We start from the raw sequence: 17191 nt of genomic DNA, 5'->3' as shown, positions 1-17191 counted from the left end.
TTTATTCCAGGGCTGCAAGGTTGGTTCAACATCTGCAAATCCATCAATGTGATACAATACATTAATAAAAGAAAGAGTAAGAACGATATGATACTCTCAATAGATGCTGAAAAAGCATTTGACAAAGTGCAGCATCCCTTCCTGATTAAAACTCTTCAAAGTGTAGGGATAGAAGGCACGTACCTCAATATTATCAAAGCCATCTATGAAAAACCCACCGCAAATATCATTCTCAATGGAGAAAAACTGAAAGCTTTTCCGCTAAGGTCAGGAACACGGCAGGGATGTCCGTTATCACCACTGCTGTTCCATATAGTACTAGAAGTCCTAGCCTCAGCAATCAGACAACAAAAAGAACTTAAAGGCATCCAAATCGGCAAAGAAGAAGTCAAACTATCACTCTTTGCAGATGATATGATACTATATGTGGAAAACCCAAAAGGCTCCACTCCAAAACTGCTAGAACTTATACAGGAATTCAGTAAAGTGTCAGGATATAAAGTCAATGCACAGAAATCAGTCGCATTTCTTTACACTAACAAGACAGAAGAAAGAGAAATTGAGGAGTCAGTCCCATTTACAATTGTATCCAAAACCATAAGATACCTAGGAATAATTCTAACCAAAGAGGCAAAGAAATCTATACTCAGAAAACTATAAAGTACTCATGAAAGAAATTGAGGAAGACACAAAGAAATGGAAAAATATTCCATGCTCATGGATTGGAAGAACAAATATTGTGAAAATGTCTATTCTACCTAAAGCAATCTACACATTTAATGCAATCCCTATCAAAATCCCATCCATTTTTTTTAAAGAAATAGAAAAAATAATCCTAAAATTTATATGGAACCAGAAAAGACCTCGAATAGCCACAGGAATATTGAAAAAGAAAGCCAAAGTCAGTGGCATCACAATTCCAGACTTCAAGCTCTATTATAAAGCTGTCATCATCGAGACAGTATGGTACTGGCACAAAAACAGACATATAGACCAATGGAACAGAATAGAGAGGCCAGAAACAGACCCTCAACTCTATGGTCAACTAATCTTCAACAAAGCAGGAAAGAATATCCAATGGAAAAAGGACAGCCTCTTCAACAAATGGTGCTGGGAAAATTGGACAGCCACATGCAGAAAAATGAAATTGGACCATTTCCTTACACCACACACGAAAATAGACTCAAAATGGATGAAGGACCTCAATGTGCGAAAGGAATCTATCAAAATCCTTGAGGACAATGCAGGCAGCAACCTCTTTGACCTCAACCGCAGCAACTTCTTCCTAGGAACATCGCCAAAGGCAACAGAAGCAAGGGCAAAAATGAACTATTGGGATTTCATCAAGATCAAAAGCTTTTGCACAGCAAAGGAAACAGTTAACAAAACCAAAAGACAACTGACAGAATGGGAGAAGATATTTGCAAACGACATATCAGATAAAGGGCTAGTATCCAAAATCTATAAAGAACTTATCAAACTCAATACCCAAAGAACAAATAATCCAGTCAACAAATGGGCAGAGGACATGAACAGACATTTCTGCAAAGAAGACATCCAGATGGCCAATAGACACATGAAAAAATGCTCCACATCACTCGGCATCAGGGAAATACAGATCAAAACCACAATGAGATACCACCTCACACCAGTCAGAATGGCTAAAATTAACAAGTCAAGAAATGACAGATGCTGGCGAGGATGCGGAGAGAGGGGAAACCTCCTACACTGCTGATGGGAATGCAAGCTGGTGCAACCACTCTGGAAAACAGTGTGGAGGTTCCTCAAAAAACTGAAAATAGAGCTACCCTACGACCCAGCAATTGCACTCCTGGGTATATATCCTAAAGATATAAACGTGGTGCTCCGAAGGGGCACGTGCACCCGAATGTTTATAGCAGCAATGTCCACAATAGCCAAACTGTGGAAAGAGCCTAGATGTCCATCAACAGATGAATGGATAAAGAAGATGTGGTATATATACACAATGGAATACTATGCAGCCATCAAAAGACATGAAATCTTGCCATTTGCGACGACGTGGATGGAACTAGAGGGTATCATGCTTAGCGAAATAAGTCAATCGGAGAAAGACAACTATCATATGATCTCTTTGATATGAGGAAGTGGAGATGCAAGGCGGGGGGGGTTGGGGGGAGGTAGGAAAAGAAAAAATGAAAAGATGGGATTGGGAGGGAGACAAACCATAAAAGACTCAATCTCAAGAAACAGACTGAGGGTTGTGGGGGGGAGGGGGGACGGGAGAGGGTGGTGGGGAAATGGACATTGGGGAGGGTATGGGCTATGATGAGTGCTGTGAAATGTGTAAACTTGACGATTCACAGACCTGTACCCCTGGGGATAAAAATACATTATATGTTTATTAAAATAAAAAAATTAAAAAAAAAACAGATTAAAAAAAAAAGAAAAGAAAATTTGCTAAGTAAAAAGAAGACTTTAGATAATTTGTTTTCATTTATTTCATTTGTTTACTGCTCATATTCTTAAAATTAACACAGTTTAAAAGCTTAATAACTGTCTGTACTTTCTGCATGCCACAAATTAGGTTCAGGGACTTTGAATTTAAGGTATACTATGCTATACACCATTACTGTTCACATCTTCATATCATCAAATATACAATGTTGGTAGAAGCACTAAGGCCATCTAAGTAATTTATAACCATGATACTATAAAATAATCAGTCATCATGTACAAGGTGAGCTTTATTACAAATATAGAGAAAATGCATGTTTCAAAGTGAAAGTCAATCTTGATTTCCTTCCTCTATCAGTATTTTTTAAAGAACATACAACAAAACTCGGCAACCATAGTATTTAACAGGATAGAGACAAATCAATAGCTCAAGTTATTAAGACACCTTTAATATACTTAGAAAAGCGTATACTTAAGGTAAATGTAGTGGGGTTAATAAAAAGATTAAATACAATTAACCTTCTGTTATCTAAGCAACTTAAGACAAACTATCCCATATTACCAATTATTCTGCAAAATAAAGCAATACCAAAACTATCCAATCATCTTCTTACCTGTGGAGCTGCCTCCCTCCTCAGCAGCAGCCCCAAGGAAGAAACAATCATCCACCTTTCCAGATGAGCACCTGTGTGGAAGGAGGCAGTGACAGGGGAAGAGGAATGGAGAATATACAGGTGGGACCACCAAGCCAGCTGCCACACTAAGCTCTAAGTGAATGGAGATTTAGGAAGCTCTGCCTCTAAGGAGGCACGGCTGCTGAGGGTAATTAAAGCAAGGGCCAATGTGAACTCTGGACACCAGCAGAAAATGAAAACGAAGATAGAGATATACAGACACACACACACACACATAGTCCCTTAACTTCTTCCTGATTAAAGTCTAAAAATTAATTTTGGTAAAACTTCTGACAATTAAAATTAAAATAAATGATATTTGTATATAGAAGAACAACTACAGTTTCAAACATTCTGAAGTATCCTGGGAAAATAATTAGGAAATCATTTACATACTCTAAAATGCATCATAAGCATTTAAACAGTACTTTAAAGGGATAGGAACAGCAACACAGGGAGAAAGACAATGTAAATAAGAGTAAATACATTACTAACATAAGACATAAGTGACAAAAAAAGATTTATCAGGACAGTAACGACGACAGTTTCTACACTCAATCTTCATTTTCATTCTCAGTTAATTCAGAAGTTAGCTTTCCTTCTTATATTAGATCAAAAAGCAAACTTTAAGAAGAAGAAAAATTAATCCATTTAATTTCTTTTAGAAATTTTCTCTGGTAAAGCACTTCTCCCACCTCCTTTCTCAACTTCCAACTTCATAACTTAAGTTAAAAAAATTACATTTGCCACCATCCATACCTCAAGGATGACAGATGCTATTGGCTGGAAAGGATTAACAATAATTGGTTCAGGGTCCAACTCAGCTAGGCTGCTGGTTCCATTCAGTTCCGCCTGCTCTCGCTCTCTTTGTTCTCTATTGTTTGAGAGAAAAATTGGGAATTCCTTATGAAAAAATGCTGAACCATGCTTAAGAACACTTGCAATAGGTTTAAGGCTATTAAATTGAGTAAGTTAAACATCTGGAGATGGTTTTGAATTACTGAGAGACTTTCTGAAATCCTAATGCAGATAATAGACCTCTTAGCCCCATGTAAAGATTATCATTTGAACTTTTTATTTGAAGTATAGTTGACACACAATATTACATTAGTTTCAGAAGTACAACATAGTGATTTGACAAGTCTATACATTAATGCTATGCTCACAAGTGTAGCTACTGTCACCATACACTATTACAATATTCTCTGCTATACTTTTCATCCTATGACTTACTCATTCCATAAATGGAAGCCTATACCTCCCACTTCCCTTCACCCATTCTGCCTGTCCACCTCTCCTTCTCCCTACAACCATCAGTTTGTTCTCTGTGCTTATGGGTGTGTTTCTGTTTTGTTTTTTGTTTGTTTTTAAACTACACATGTAAGTGAAATCATGGTATTTGTCTTTTTCTGTCTGACTTATTTCACTTAGCATAATACCCTCTAGGTCTACTCATACTGTTGCAAATGCAAGATCTCATTTTGTTTTATGGCTGAGTAATAATCCATAGTTGATCCTTTGAATTAAAACAAAAAAGAAATACTGACAAAAAAAACATTCCCTTTGACAGACTTCTTAATATCAGTCTACATATTCTATATAATTGATTCCTCAACTACCCTCCCAAACACACACCAGCCTCTTCATTGATGTTAACGAATAAATAAGTTCTCTAGTTAACACCCTTCTTCAGGGCTCTATCAAGCTACATGTCACAAATGAGCTGGATAACAATCATTGCTGTGTAAACATAGAGAGACTATAAAACTAAATTACCCAATATCACTCAGATTAAAAAAGTATTTCCAGATTAGTTACTACTGAAACACTTACTATCACTGTTATTTATAGTTAACATTGCCCCAGGCATGAAGAATAACTTACTTTTTAAAACAAGTAGCTAAAGAGAGAAAAGTAAGTACTGTAGATCTGCAACTACACTGTAAGTACGGTAATATGAATGCTCAATACTATGACATTTATTAATTATGTTCTATTATGGAAATATTCATTCTGAACAAAGGAAGCCAAGAGTTAGATTTATTACCTCTGTGACCCTGGACTTCTATCTGGATCTTTAAGCCTCAGCTTCCCTATAAATTTGGATAAAAACATCTACCTCATAGTGTTTTGTAGACAAAGCACTCTGTATGTAAAAGCACTCCGTAAACGAACATACCTACAAGACTGTAATTCTCTTAATGTTGTTCATTTATTCCTACGTAATTTCAGGTAATCGAGTACGGACATACTATTTTCAGGTATCAACAACAGCATGTTTTACTGTTTTTCAAAAATATCCAAACCTATTCCATTGGATTTAATTAAATAAAAAGGGGGTTTTTTGTGTTTTTTTTTTAATAACTCTTTTCTTAATGCCAATTTACTTTTAATTACAGAGTCTCTTTGCTCAATAGGACAGGGCTCAGACCACAAGTTACATGGCTAGGAGAAAGGAGGAATGGGTAACAGAAAAGCCTGACATAATATGATCTAGAATATCTTTATTGAAAAGGTAAAAACTAAAAAAAAAAAAAATGACTAACATTAGACTTCATTTATCTAACTCTTTCTTTTTTTTTTTTTTTTTGGTTCTTTTTGTTTGCATTCTTAATGGAGGAAAAGCAAGAAAGTCTTCAGAAAATAAAAGGTATACCTCCTTGAATGACTTGTACTGAGCTTTGTATCATGAAAATATGATACACTAGGATAGAGAAAACCAGAGTCTCACATTTACTAAAACCTCCCACTAGTATCAAGAAAAACCTAGATGAATTATCTGCTCATATTACTGAGCACATGGGGATGGAGAGTTATCTCTAGAAATATGTAAGTCCTTTCTCTGAATTAAATGAAAGATACCACTAAATCAGAGGATTTCCTCAGCAGTGTAAAGAAGCATCTCACAAAGGCATCACCAAGGGTAATTAGTGGGTTCTTGCCTACCAAACTACAACTATGTTAAAAGCACATGGGAGGCCAAAATTAGATAGATGGAAGACAACTTTGTATCTTACAGGAACTCACTCAAAAATCTTTTCATTTTAGGGGCTCCAGTTAAGTCGGTTAAGTGTCTGATGCTTGACTTCAGCTCATATCATGATCTTATGGTTGAGAAACAGCTCCACATCTCATTGGACTCCATGCTGAGCACAGAACCTGCTTAAGATTCTCTCTCTTCCTCATTCTCTGGCCCTCCCCCGCCCTCATGCGTATGCATGCATGCGTGCACACGCTTATACTGTGCTCTCCCTCCCTCTTAAAAAAAAAAAAAATAAGACATCTTTTCGTTTTGGGGCACCTGCGCAGCTCAACTGGTTAAGTTTCCAACTCTTGATTTCATCTCAGGTCATGATCTCAAGATTGTGAGATCCAGCCCCACATCCGGCTCCCTGCTGGGTGTGGAGCCTGCTTAGAATTCTCTCTACCCCTCGCCCTCTGCTTCTCCCTATACCCTCCCTCTTAAAAAAAAAAAAAAAAATATATATATATATATATATATATAGAGAGAGAGAGAGAGAGAGATATCTTTTCATTTCTCTCTTCCCCTACCTCATAACAATCCAGTGGAGAAAGAAAGATGAATCATGGCATTAATTACTAAACTCAACTTCTAATCAAATCTGTGTACTTTCTTACACATTCAGATTATTATAATTTTATGGTAGAATTTATATAATCCCTTTTTTAAAATTCAGAGTTTGCTAAATTCCATTTAAAAGATTGCTTTCAAGCACTATATTTTTTAAAATAATTTTAAGGAACATATTTTAAAATACTGAGATATTGCAATTTAATCTGCTTTCTGACAAAACTAGGTAGAAGATCAGATTTTGCTTCAGTTGACAGATCCACTAACAGCCTACCTTCTATCTTTGCTTAGACTAAAGAAGGAGTTCTCAGTCTATTGAAGTACTGAGCCCAATAATTCTTTGTGTGGGATATGGTCCTGTGTATCACAAGATATTTAGCAGCATCCCTGGCCTCTACCCACAAGATGCCAGTAGCACTCCAGCTACCCCATGTGACAAGAAAAAATATCTCGAAACATTGCCAAATGTCCTCTGAGAAGCAAAATCACCCCATGGATTGAGAACCACTACACCAACAGTACTCAAATGAAGAGATAAAAATCTTCAAGTTCTGGTATAATACCACCTAAGGAATAAATTTAACTATTATAACACCACTAGGAAAATTAGAATCCTACCACCCAAACTTGTATAGAGAAAAATCCACAGAAATAAAAACTTTACCTAGTATCTTCATATAGCAAGAGGAAACTGAATAGATAAAACTATAAAGTTATTCATAAAGCTGTGACGTTCTTTACTTTGCATGTGTACTGTGTCACAAATAAATCTACTTGCCTCTCTTCCCGTAATTTTCGCACTCGTTCAGCCCTTTCTCGTTTCTCTTGTTCTTCAAGAGCACGCTGTTCCATTGTGTCCCTTTGGATGCGTTCATTTAAGGCATCAAAGTCTCTTGCAATGATATGTAGCAGCCAATAAAGGCCTTTTTTAATGGACTTGTCAATTTTCTTTCCATATCCTAGGACTGCAGAACAAGGTTCCTGAAAAAGACCAATTTATTTGGCTCAAAGATTAAAACTAAAAGCTCTCCACAAATATCTGTTCATAAACCATTAAGTATAATTACCGGCAAATCAAAACTAAACATTAAGTTAATTATATGAAGCATCTGCTTATTTAATTTACAAAAGACATCTTTGCAATGATCACTAATATAACATTAGTACCTATAAGGTGAAATATTTCATGGATTACATCTGTAAACTATAAGACATATTATGACACAAGAAGTCAACAGTGCCAGTTATAATTTTAAACAAACTCAATGGAAAGGCACCTGAGTGGCTCAGTCCACTGACTGACTGCCTTCGGCTGGGGTCAGGATCCTAGGGTCCTGGGATCAAGTCCTTCATGGAGCTCCCTGCTCTGTGGGGAGCCTGCTTCTCCCTGTGCCTCTGCCTGTCTCTCTCTCTCTGTCTCTCATAACTAAATAAATAAATAATCTTAAAAAAAAAAAAACAACAAAAAACAATGGAAGACAAAAACGTTCTGCCAAAGGAAAAATACCCTGACTTATTAAAAAAAAAAAAAAAACAAAACCAGCAGAAAGTTTTAACTTCTTATATGCCAGGGAATTTACAGCAATAAATATCTTTTAAGATTGATGGCCTAATGGTCATCTTCTGAAATCAGAATAGACACTAAATCCTCTGTCTACCTTTCTTAAGATTGTAGGATAACTCTCCTAATACAATTTTTCAAAACTTATTATAACCTCTCCCATCATTAAATTTTGTATTTATACTTTACCAATCTACAAAATTTATAGCATGACATGTTTGTATAACTTAACAGGTCCTATCAGCAATATCTTAAACAAAAAAGCAAATCTAGTCTTTGAAATCATGAAAGTTTATGGAAGTAACAACTAAACAGAAACTATATGTTACAGTAAAGCAAATAATATCAATAGAAGAGTGAGAATGTGATTTCCTGGGTAAAAAAAAAATTATTTTAAGACACTGATAAATTATTTTGTTAGCTGTCTACCACCTAATTGCCTATCACTGCCATAAAAACCAGGCTATGCTGAACATATCTCATACAGCAAAAAAACCCAAAAACTTACTATTTGACATAGGCACTTGTGTTCATTGACCAATTTTTCCAGAGATAGGCATTCAATCACATCAGCTTCTCCTAAAGCCCCTTCTTTGTCTTGTTTATTTGCCAACCTAGAGAGACACAAATGAAGTAGTTTTATAGCAAATACATAATCTTGAAGCCACTTAAAACTATTTTGATTATGTTCTTCTTATTCCAAAGATTTAAGCCTACTGATTACAGAACACACTAGTTCAAAAGTGTATTGTAGTATCTGGTCACCTGTGTGGCTCAGTCAGTTAAGCATCTGCCTTCAGCAGAGGTCATGTTCCCAGGTTCCTGGGATTGAGCCCCGGCTCAAGCTCCCTGCTCAGGGGAGAGTCAGCTTCTCCTTCTTCTTCTGTTCCTCCCCCTGCTCATGCTAGGGAGAATCTCTTTCTCTCAAATAAATAAAGTCTTTAAAAAAAAAAAAAAAAAGTATTGTAGGGGCACCTGGGTGGCTCAGTGCATTGATCCTCTGCCTTCGGCTCAGGTCATGATCTTGGGGTCCTCAGATTGAGCCCTTGCATCGGGCTCTCTGCTCGGTGGGGAGCCTGCTTCCCCCTCTCTCTCCCTGCCTCTCTGCCTACTTGTGCGCACTCTCTCTCTCTCTCAAATAAATAAAATCTTTTAAAAAATTTATTAAAAAAAGCATTGTAGGGGCACCTGGGTGGCTCAGTGGGTTAAGCCGCTGCCTTCGGCTCGGGTCATGATCTCAGGGTCCTGGGATCAAGTCCCGCATCTGGCTCTCTGCTCAGCAGGGAGTCTGCTTCCCTCCCTCTCCCTCTCTCTCTCTCTCTCTGCTTACTTGTGATCTCTCTCTGTCAAATAAATAAAATCTTTAAAAAAAAAAAAAAGCTTAAAAAAAAAAAGCATTGTAGTGTCTATTTCATTATTTCTTCTTGATTTATTACTGCTAAAGTAAGTTTGTAAGAACTGGCCTAAAAAAAGGCAAAAATCAACTAACCGGAAGTGATAAGAAATCAAACAATAGTTCAATAGGCCAAAAACAAAAAAACGCTACAAAAAGAAGTGGACTTACACTGCCCTGAACCATCAATTCTAACTTTCACATTAATTATGTCCTTATCTTCTTAAAACAGAAACTGTATCATGTTTTAAACAACCAGATAGTCATACTAAGCTTGTAATATTTGAGCTCATCTGTATTTTCAGTGTGTGAATGGGTCCACATAAATGTGCAACTTACTGGAGAGGTAGGGTCATTTTGAATTTATTGGGCATAAAAACCATGATGTTCAGTTAGGAACAAATTGGGGAAAAACAAAATGAAAAACCAAAATAAGTTACTTTAAAAAAATAGGAATTACTACAAAATAACACTGTTTGCCTATCAGATGACAGAGATTAAAATAAAACACTGTCTTGCCAGGGTTTGATAGATATTTCAGAGGCAAAAATATATTATTTAATAAATATTTAGAATAATAAATCCAATGAAACCTTATCACCTACCTTTAAACATTATCAACATTAGGCCATTCTTGTTCATTTACAGATCTTCTACTTTCCCTGCCCAGTTATGTTACTTCACCCCAAAATTTAAAAATTAAAAAAAATTACCATAATACCACTATCACATTTTAAAAAACTAACATTCCTCAATCTTTTTTATAATGTTATGTCCAAATTCAGATCCAAACAAGATACACATTATAATGTATTCATTAAAATCTTTTTAATACTGTCCCCAGTCCCAACACTTACACCCCTGCAACACCACCACCACATTTCCTTCCATGACATTTATTTGAAAACAAGTACCATTTCTATAGAATTTCCTATGTTTAAGATTCAACTATCTTACTTATAAGGTCATTTTAACATCCATACCCAATATTTCCTATATCTGTAGTCAGATGCACATCTGTAGATGTGACATCTGCAGTTAGATGTATAAGCTGGATGAGTTTCAAGCTGAAATCCTGACAAACATATTTCACAGATGGTGCTAATACTGAGAAGGCACAGAATATCTAGTTATAGAACATTTAGTGATTTTAAATTGGATCAGTGGATTTGGCTGGAGTCAGCTTGATTCATCCAAAATAAAGTTCCCCACTAAACTTTCTTTCATCGAATGATTTTAACAGCCATTTAATGACCTTTGCTTAATTTCATTATTTTATAAAAGCTTATAAAATCATGATTTTTCTAGTTCTATATTCCCTCTGAATTTACTAGCTGGATTTTGTTCAAAAAAAAAAAAAAAAGTAAGCTTTTATCAACTACTTGTTAGCTCTTACTTAAATACAATTCACACCAAAGTCAACATAAATGTTTTGATCCTTTGCCTTCATTTCTTAATTTTCATAAGAATAAACTGATGCCCTATCAACCTCCAAATTGCTTCCTTTGGTTTGTGAGGGGATATCATTATGAACTCATGGTTTTAAAAATGTATTTAATGTGTTTCAATTTATTACAGTCATTGTTATGTTTGAGGCTCAAAGTTACCCATTTTTGGTCAGTGGGAAACTCCTTTGAACTAGCTCCTGTGTTCTTTTGGTACAACTCCAATAGGCTTTGATAGCTTCTTAGATTTCTTATAAAAAAAAAAAAAAAAGTTCCAGACCTGGAATCATCAATTTCTCTAAAGAGTCCTGATTCTTTTCAGTAAGGAAGGAAATGGTACTTTAAAGACCACAATCTGGGGACTCTGGACATTTATTGCTATTAATGCCATTGCTTCTAGACCATGAGTGAATAAAGCTAGGAAAAATGTTGTTTTGTAAGAAAGAAAAAAAATTAAATCATGAGCTCATATTGATTTTTCCATTTTAAATCAAATATTACTTACATTTTACTTAGCTTAATTGTGTCTCTTCTTTTCTTACGCTTGAAAACTACAGTTCCTAATAACACGAACATTAACTATTTCCTTATCTTACAACATATATGAGTTCTAACATAACAATATCAGTATTATTACTAAAAATCCTACTAAATTCAGGTCAATCTCATTGTGATTATTTTTGTCTCTAAGATAGATCCCACAAAAGATGCATGGGTCAAAATACTCTAGTTTTAAAATAACTTGGAATAATCCTTCTCTGTCTGGCTATTCCACCACCTAGATATGTACCCGGGTTCATTTGTTTCAGGCTTCTTTTGCCTTTTAGAGATAGAATGTTTATACAGTTCCAAATTCAAAACTATAAAAACAAGGTACAATCAGAACTATTTTCCATCTCTGTCCCTTTTCCTCTCTCTGTTTCTTCCATTCTCCTTTAGGTAATAATTTTCATTAGTTTTTAGTTCATCCTCCCACTGTTCCTTTTTGAAAATACAAACAAGTATATGGGGGAAATGGTATTTTAAAGTACATAATTTGGGACTATGGACTTTTGGGTTGTTTCCAATGATTTGTTTTCATAAAGAGTGCTGTGAAAAATAAATGTGTGAAGGAGTTACTTCTTACTTCGGGAACAGATTCCAGGAAGTAGGACTACTAAATCAAAGAATAAATGCAAATGTTATTTTGATAGATATTATAGCAAAGTACCTCCTCTTACTCTTAAATCATAACTCAGACAGTAAAAAAGGGAAGGTAAGGATATTTAGTACTGTGAGATAAATTTCATTTCTAATACTTTTTATAAATATTTCACTCTGGTAAAAATTAATTTTGAATTGTTATACTGATATCATAAACAGTATCACAGATTGCTGCACAACTTTAGGTTTTTGGCACTGAAACTATGCAAGTAACTTATTTTAAAGTTAAAATAACAGATATAATCTCTGCCTGCCTCTCTGCCTACTTGTGATCTCTGTCTGCCAAATAAATAAATAAAATCTTTAAAAAGGCGGGGGGTGGCGCGCCTGAGTGGTTCAGTGGGTTAAGCCTCTGCCTTTGGCTCAAGTCATGATCTCAGGGTTCTGGGATCAAGCTCTACATCGGGCTCTCTGCTCGGCGGGGAGCCTGCTTCCCCCCCACTCTCTCTCTCTCTCTGACTGCCTCTCTGCCTACTTGTGATCTCTGTCTGTCAAATAAATAAATAAAATCTTTAAAATAAAATAGCAGATATAAGTAAAAAGAAAAGGGTGGAAGGTTTAAAGACAAGCTCTTTTCTGGCTGTTGTAGTTCTGAAATTCGATGATTTCATGAGGTAAGCCTTTAGGATTTCCTAAAATAAAACAGAATTCAATCATTTTAAAGAAAATGGAACAAAAAGCCTTTATACCAAGCTTGTTTCCATTCTTATTTATTCTAAATTCTGTATATTTTAGCAAGTTTTGATACCTAAAGAAAACAAAGTAATCTGTTTAAATACAAATCACCTTTTTTTGTGAGTAATGTATTTTATATATAATACAGAATTGGAATTACAGAGACTGTGCCAAATATTCTATGTAGGCAGTTTAACAAGGACTTCCTGTTACCAGCTAGCTCCAATGAAAATAATCTTCCTTTAATCTCAAGAACGGGTGGCTAACTGGCAAAACCGGATTCTCCAGGTGTGAAGTAAGCAATTTGTTCTTCTCATTTGATACTAACAGCAAAAGGACACCTTTATGTCTAACTTACTTGACTTCATTATTCGGCTTTCAATTACATTAATGATATGAAAACTATACAGAAATTAGCCTGTGAACCATAAGACACAGGCTTAAATAATTGATTGAAACGTTATAGATGATACTCAGTTTTTCTTTTATGGGCTGGACTCCAACACCACAAGTGGAAAGCAACAAAAAGAACAAGACAAAGGTAAATAAACTCCTCTTTTTTTTTTCTACTTTTCAATGCAAAACATCCATAGACTGAAATGTGTCACATTTAAAAATAACTCAATAGATAATTAAAGTTACTGGTATGCTCAGAGTTGGACCAGGCCGCAGGTAGCTTAACTGTTAATTTATACTGCTAATATACTGAATAAGATTTGGGTTTAGCACTCTTATAAATAAACCACTGTAATAAAAATCAACTTTTTTCTTTTAATTCCTTTAAAAAATAAGTTATTGTTTTGGAAACATGAGAAAGTCAGATCCGCTAAAAACAAACTTAAAATTATTTCTTTTGTAGACACATTATAAATTAGTCATACTGTGCTTGCTTTAGAGAACACTTTTACATTTAAATGTGGAAAGAAGCTTATGCCTGAATTTGACACACATGTACTTTTTTTTTAAAGTTAATTTTCTATAAGGTCTTAATTTCTTCGTTGTTGTTTCCAAAAATCTTTTAAACTGGAAGAAATTAGAAAATAATTTTGTTGTAAAAGGACTACAGTAAAAATATAAAAATGCTCATATTTTTAATGTTTTAGTATATTAAAAGTCCTTAAATTATAAAATTCTATGTAAATATATTTGATTTGACACTTTAAAAATTTTAAGTCAGCATTATTTAAATGCAACATATATATAGGTAGATCTGATACTTTCAAACTTAAGCAATATATAGAAGCTTAACCAAAACTTATTTTATTTTTTGGTATTTCTTTAAAGTTACTTTTTAATTCCTATAATGTTAGAACTTGATAACTCATTTTCACTCAAAATAATATTTTAAGGGTGGACTTGAAAGTTGGCTGTGATACACCAATAACATATTACCTCCATGGCTATGTAGTTTTAAATTTAATATAAGAATCATTTCATGGGGCGCCTGGGTGGCTCAGTGGGTTAAAGCCTCTGCCTTGGGCTCAGGTCATGATTCCAGGGTCCTGGAATCGAGCCCCACATCGGGCTCTCTGCTCGGCGGGGAGCCTGCTTCTCCCTCTCTCTCTGCTTGACTCTCTGCCTACTTGTGATCTCAGTCTGCCAAATAAATAAATAAAAAATCTTAAAAAAAAAAAAAAAAGAATCATTTCATGTACACACAACTTAATCAGATGAGTGAAAGTTCAAAATTATAGAATTCTTAAGTATTTAAATAAAAATGGTCTTGTTGCATTAAGCAAGTTAATTTAACAACTTATTTACAACAAATAAGTAGAATGAAAAAAGCACTAAAAGACTGCATTACGGGGCACCTGGGTGGCTCAGTGGGTTAAAGCCTCTGCCTTCGGCTCAGGTCATGATCCCAGGGTCCTGGGATCAAGCCCCGCATTGGGCTCTCCGCTCAGCAGGGAGCCTGCTTCCTTTCCTCTCTCTCTGCCTGCCTCTCTGCCTACTTGTGATCTCTGTCAAATAAATAAATTATTTAAAAAAAAAAAAAAGACTGCATTACAAAAAAAGATAATTTAAGCTTTGAGAGAATATATGCAATTTGCCAAATTCTGTTTTTTAGTTTTCCATATTTAAGTAGCAAAAGAGGTGAATTTTCCAGTAATAGCTGCTTTCACCTTGAATTAGGAAAATACTACAAGTTGTTTCCATTCATAAAAACAAAAGAACACTCCATTTTATGTTGTAAAAAACTGGTTACATTTATTAAAATATTGTATTTAATAGTTAACTGTAGAAAAAAATGTCTCACTGAAAAAAAAATCCATAAATCTGTCAGTATCTATCCCAAGGCATATTTCTTTCTTTTTTTTTTTTTTTTCCTAGGCAAAGAACTTTATTAATCTTGTTTCAAACTTTATTCCCAGGCTTCTTCAGCTTAATTAGCTGCAAAAAATGAATTGTGTATAAGCAAAAACTGAAAAGAGCTGCAGTGTCCAAGGGGCTTGGGCTTAAAAATATTAGAGATCTAGATTTTATCAGATCCATGAACAAAATTTTAAAAAGCAGTCATAATATAAAATAGCAGCTCCCAGTAACTTCTTCAAGTTTTATCTTCTTCAGAAGTTGACTCAATTCAGTTTGCTTCATTCTTGGAAGCTTCATCAAAATTCTCCACAAGATCTGGAACTTCATCATCATCATCCTCTCCGGTAGCAAGTGGTGCTTTTCCATCCACAGATTGTTTGGGCAGAGCTTCAGCCAGTCTTCTTAAACTAGTCAAACTGTCTGCACCAAGTTGGTTTAAGATACTGGGTAGCATTTCTGTCAGCTGCTTTGTCTCAGCATGGCCTGTAATGGTGAAAGTGTTCGCTGCCAGCGATGCCTGAACTTTGGGGTTGTTAAAGTGGATCACTGTTCCTTGGTTTGTGAACATATTCACTTCTTCAATACCAGAGATATTGTTTACCCCTAACTTCTTTAAAGAGAACTGAAGTTTTTTATCATCTGCTGTAGCTGTTCTATGAACCACCTTCTTCTTTCGGCGAGCAGTTCCTTTCCCACCAATGCGCACTTGTGCTTGCAGTTTGGCGAGTTTCTCCTGGTTCATGATAGTTTCTTTCATCTTGTTGGAGCGGAAATGGGACGGCGCGGGGGACTAGGGTTGGCGCTCAGGGGGTCTCGGGCGGACCAGCTGAGATTAGGTGCACACACGCGGGGACGCAAGATGGCAGCTAGAGGGAGGCCGGACCCAAGGCATATTTCTTAAAGCATTAGGTAATTTTCATTCAATGTCTGTTTCTGGGAATGTCCCCTGTTTGTAATAGGGTGGAGAAACTTTTGAGTCATACAAGGTTTACGTTTCTGTTTCCTAGAACAAATTTCCAAAGTTGATTACCATATTGATAAATTAGTCTTCAACTTTCTTTTTTCAAATACCTCATTTAAGCTCAAAGACAAGTCAGTTATCAGTAGTACTATTCAAAACTGTATAGCAATAGAGTAAGCTAAAAAGGCTGAAAGATTCATATTTGGATAGAAGTCTTCCAAAACTAAGAAAAATAAATTTAAGGTACAGAAAAGATTACTTACAATGGTGGTCTCATCAATTTCATGCAGCCTAAGCTATTATACTTTACGGCTTCATGAACTCCATCCAACTTTCAAATTCTAACATGCTTTGATATCTCACCTTGCCTAATCTATTTTATGAAGCTATAAGATTGAGCAGTTAAATTGGAAATAGTTATGCATGTAGTTATGAGCATGCAACTACTAGAAAATACAATTTATATATAACATGTAAGTGCACGTGAGTACCTACATTAAGTCAATTTTTGAACAGACTAACAAGGATTTAAGGAACATTCTGAATTAGTTATCTCTATAAAGATAATCACCTACGACTTTCAGTCAAGATATACAGATATACCTCCCTCTTATACAAACATATAAAAGTGTTTAATATTAAGGAAAAAAAAATATAAAATTTAAAACTGCATCATTATATCTGAAGTAAGAAAATTAAACTTCCAGATGCCAGAACTGAAAAAGGAACACGTTCATAGTCAAAATGGAAAGTAGGAATTAAAGCAAACTCCATGCAAATACTTTCCCTAAGGGGCCGGGGTTTAGTGTTTGTGCATAAGAGGGGACTAAAACTGGGGTTCACAGATGAAGTAGCAAACTAGAAAAAATAGAATAGAGTCCATATACAGTTAAAAAGCTGTTGGTTTGTCCAAGATTACAGCAGGAGAGGAGGTATTC

At 35.3% G+C, this 17191-nt stretch overlaps 2 protein-coding genes across 3 annotated transcripts in view; both read right to left on the bottom strand.

Annotated features, from left to right (window-relative positions):
* ARL13B (ARF like GTPase 13B) overlaps positions 1 to 17191 on the bottom strand; it is a 75464-nt gene that overhangs the window by 19246 nt on the left and 39027 nt on the right. For both annotated transcript variants that reach the window (XM_080828274.1, XM_080828275.1), the window contains exons 4-6: positions 8772 to 8877; positions 7481 to 7683; positions 3870 to 3984 (exon numbers count right to left, since the gene is read on the bottom strand). In XM_080828274.1, the coding sequence (XP_080684400.1) occupies positions 3870 to 3984; positions 7481 to 7683; positions 8772 to 8877 (424 nt within the window). The remainder of the gene's footprint in view (positions 1 to 3869; positions 3985 to 7480; positions 7684 to 8771; positions 8878 to 17191) is intronic.
* Positions 15171 to 16169, bottom strand: LOC308358194 (transcription factor BTF3). The gene has a single exon (XM_080828312.1). It carries the CDS (start codon positions 16047 to 16049, stop codon positions 15561 to 15563), a length of 489 nt encoding a protein of 162 aa, XP_080684438.1. The 5' UTR covers positions 16050 to 16169; the 3' UTR covers positions 15171 to 15560.

Source organism: Martes martes (assembly GCF_963455335.1).
Source record: "Martes martes genome assembly, chromosome: 1".
Lineage (NCBI taxonomy): Eukaryota > Metazoa > Chordata > Mammalia > Carnivora > Mustelidae > Martes > Martes martes.
The sequence above is the reverse complement of the archived record's forward strand: the minus strand, read 5'-3'. Positions and strand labels throughout refer to the sequence as shown.

Coding starts and splice junctions, on each gene's coding strand:
- LOC308358194 (XM_080828312.1), bottom strand. CDS start 16,049: ATGAAAGAAACTATCATGAACCAGGAGAAACTCGCCAAACTGCAAGCA.